This window comes from Arachis ipaensis, chromosome B09, assembly GCF_000816755.2.
Source record: "Arachis ipaensis cultivar K30076 chromosome B09, Araip1.1, whole genome shotgun sequence".
Lineage (NCBI taxonomy): Eukaryota > Viridiplantae > Streptophyta > Magnoliopsida > Fabales > Fabaceae > Arachis > Arachis ipaensis.
This window is the reverse complement of record NC_029793.2, coordinates 5,016,140-5,017,275: the sequence shown is the minus strand read 5'-3', so window position 1 is coordinate 5,017,275 and position 1,136 is coordinate 5,016,140. Positions and strand designations below refer to the sequence as shown.

The window sequence follows — 1,136 nt, the reverse complement described above, 5'->3', positions numbered from 1 at the left end:
TTTAAATGATAAAAACTTAACCACAAATTCATACAACTATAGAAACTAACAGAACTTGTTATTATTATTATTAGGAAAAAGTATATATAACTAACAACATTTTGAACAATATGTAAACAATGTGAATTAATAGGGTTAAAAGAGTAAATTTAATTAGTAGCATTAAATTAGAGTGTAGTGTATTTTTTTTGGATCCCGCTAGGGTGACAATGGACTATTTGTACAATGTGTACAATAGGCTATTGAGTTACAAAATGAACATCTCTCATACTATCTAAAATAACCATCCGAGTACTAGCGATAACTTTTCAAATTTAGCGCTCTAATACCATGTCATGAAACCACTTATCCCAAAAGTTTCAGTTGAAGGGAAAAGGTAACACTAATGATTATATCTCTAATACTCCCTAAACCTCCATTGTACACATTGTATAAATATTCTATTGGTTTCTCATACTTTCCCATTTTTATTTAATCAGTGCTTGTTCTTGTTATTCAAAATAGTCATTGTTTACCTATCATTCCCCTTATTATTATTATTAGGTACAGAGATGATGTTTATGACCGGATTTGGAGGTATGATCGCGACGTAGATACTTGGCGAAGCTTGGTATTAGATGATAACTCGACGGCCATTGATGTTGATGCTTACAAGTTACCATCCCAAGTAATGAAAACTGCTGCGCAATCACTGAATATGTCGCATCCCTTAGAATTGGGTCTCTCCACTTTGCTAATAGATCTTGATGACGCTACAGAATATTATGTGTACTTTCACTTTGTGGAAATTCAGAAACTCACGGCTGGGAAAAAAAGATTAATTAACATAGCCCTTAACTCGCAAAGCATACTCTCACAACCCTTGGTTCTTGAATACCTGAAACCAGTTACTGTTGGTTCTTCATACACAGCACAAGTTAATGCTACTTTTAGCATTAGTGCAGCGTTAGGATCGGAAGCTCCTCCTATCCTCAACGCCTTTGAGGTCTATAAGTTGATCACGCAAATTGATTCTCCAACTGATCCAAGAGATGGTATGTATGTAATTATTTTAATAAGTTGTTTTTTTCTTTCATTATTTGGTAATTATTGTGATAACAAAAATTATATTTACACGTTAAAATCAACTACTAAAA

The 1,136-nt window shown here is 33.0% G+C and overlaps 1 protein-coding gene across 1 annotated transcript in view; it reads left to right on the top strand.

Annotated features, from left to right (window-relative positions):
* LOC107618980 (probable LRR receptor-like serine/threonine-protein kinase At1g05700) overlaps positions 1–1,136 on the top strand; it is a 32,356-nt gene that overhangs the window by 7,740 nt on the left and 23,480 nt on the right. The window contains exon 3 of the mRNA XM_021112322.1: positions 544–1,034. Coding sequence (XP_020967981.1) covers positions 544–1,034 — 491 coding nt within the window. The remainder of the gene's footprint in view (positions 1–543; positions 1,035–1,136) is intronic.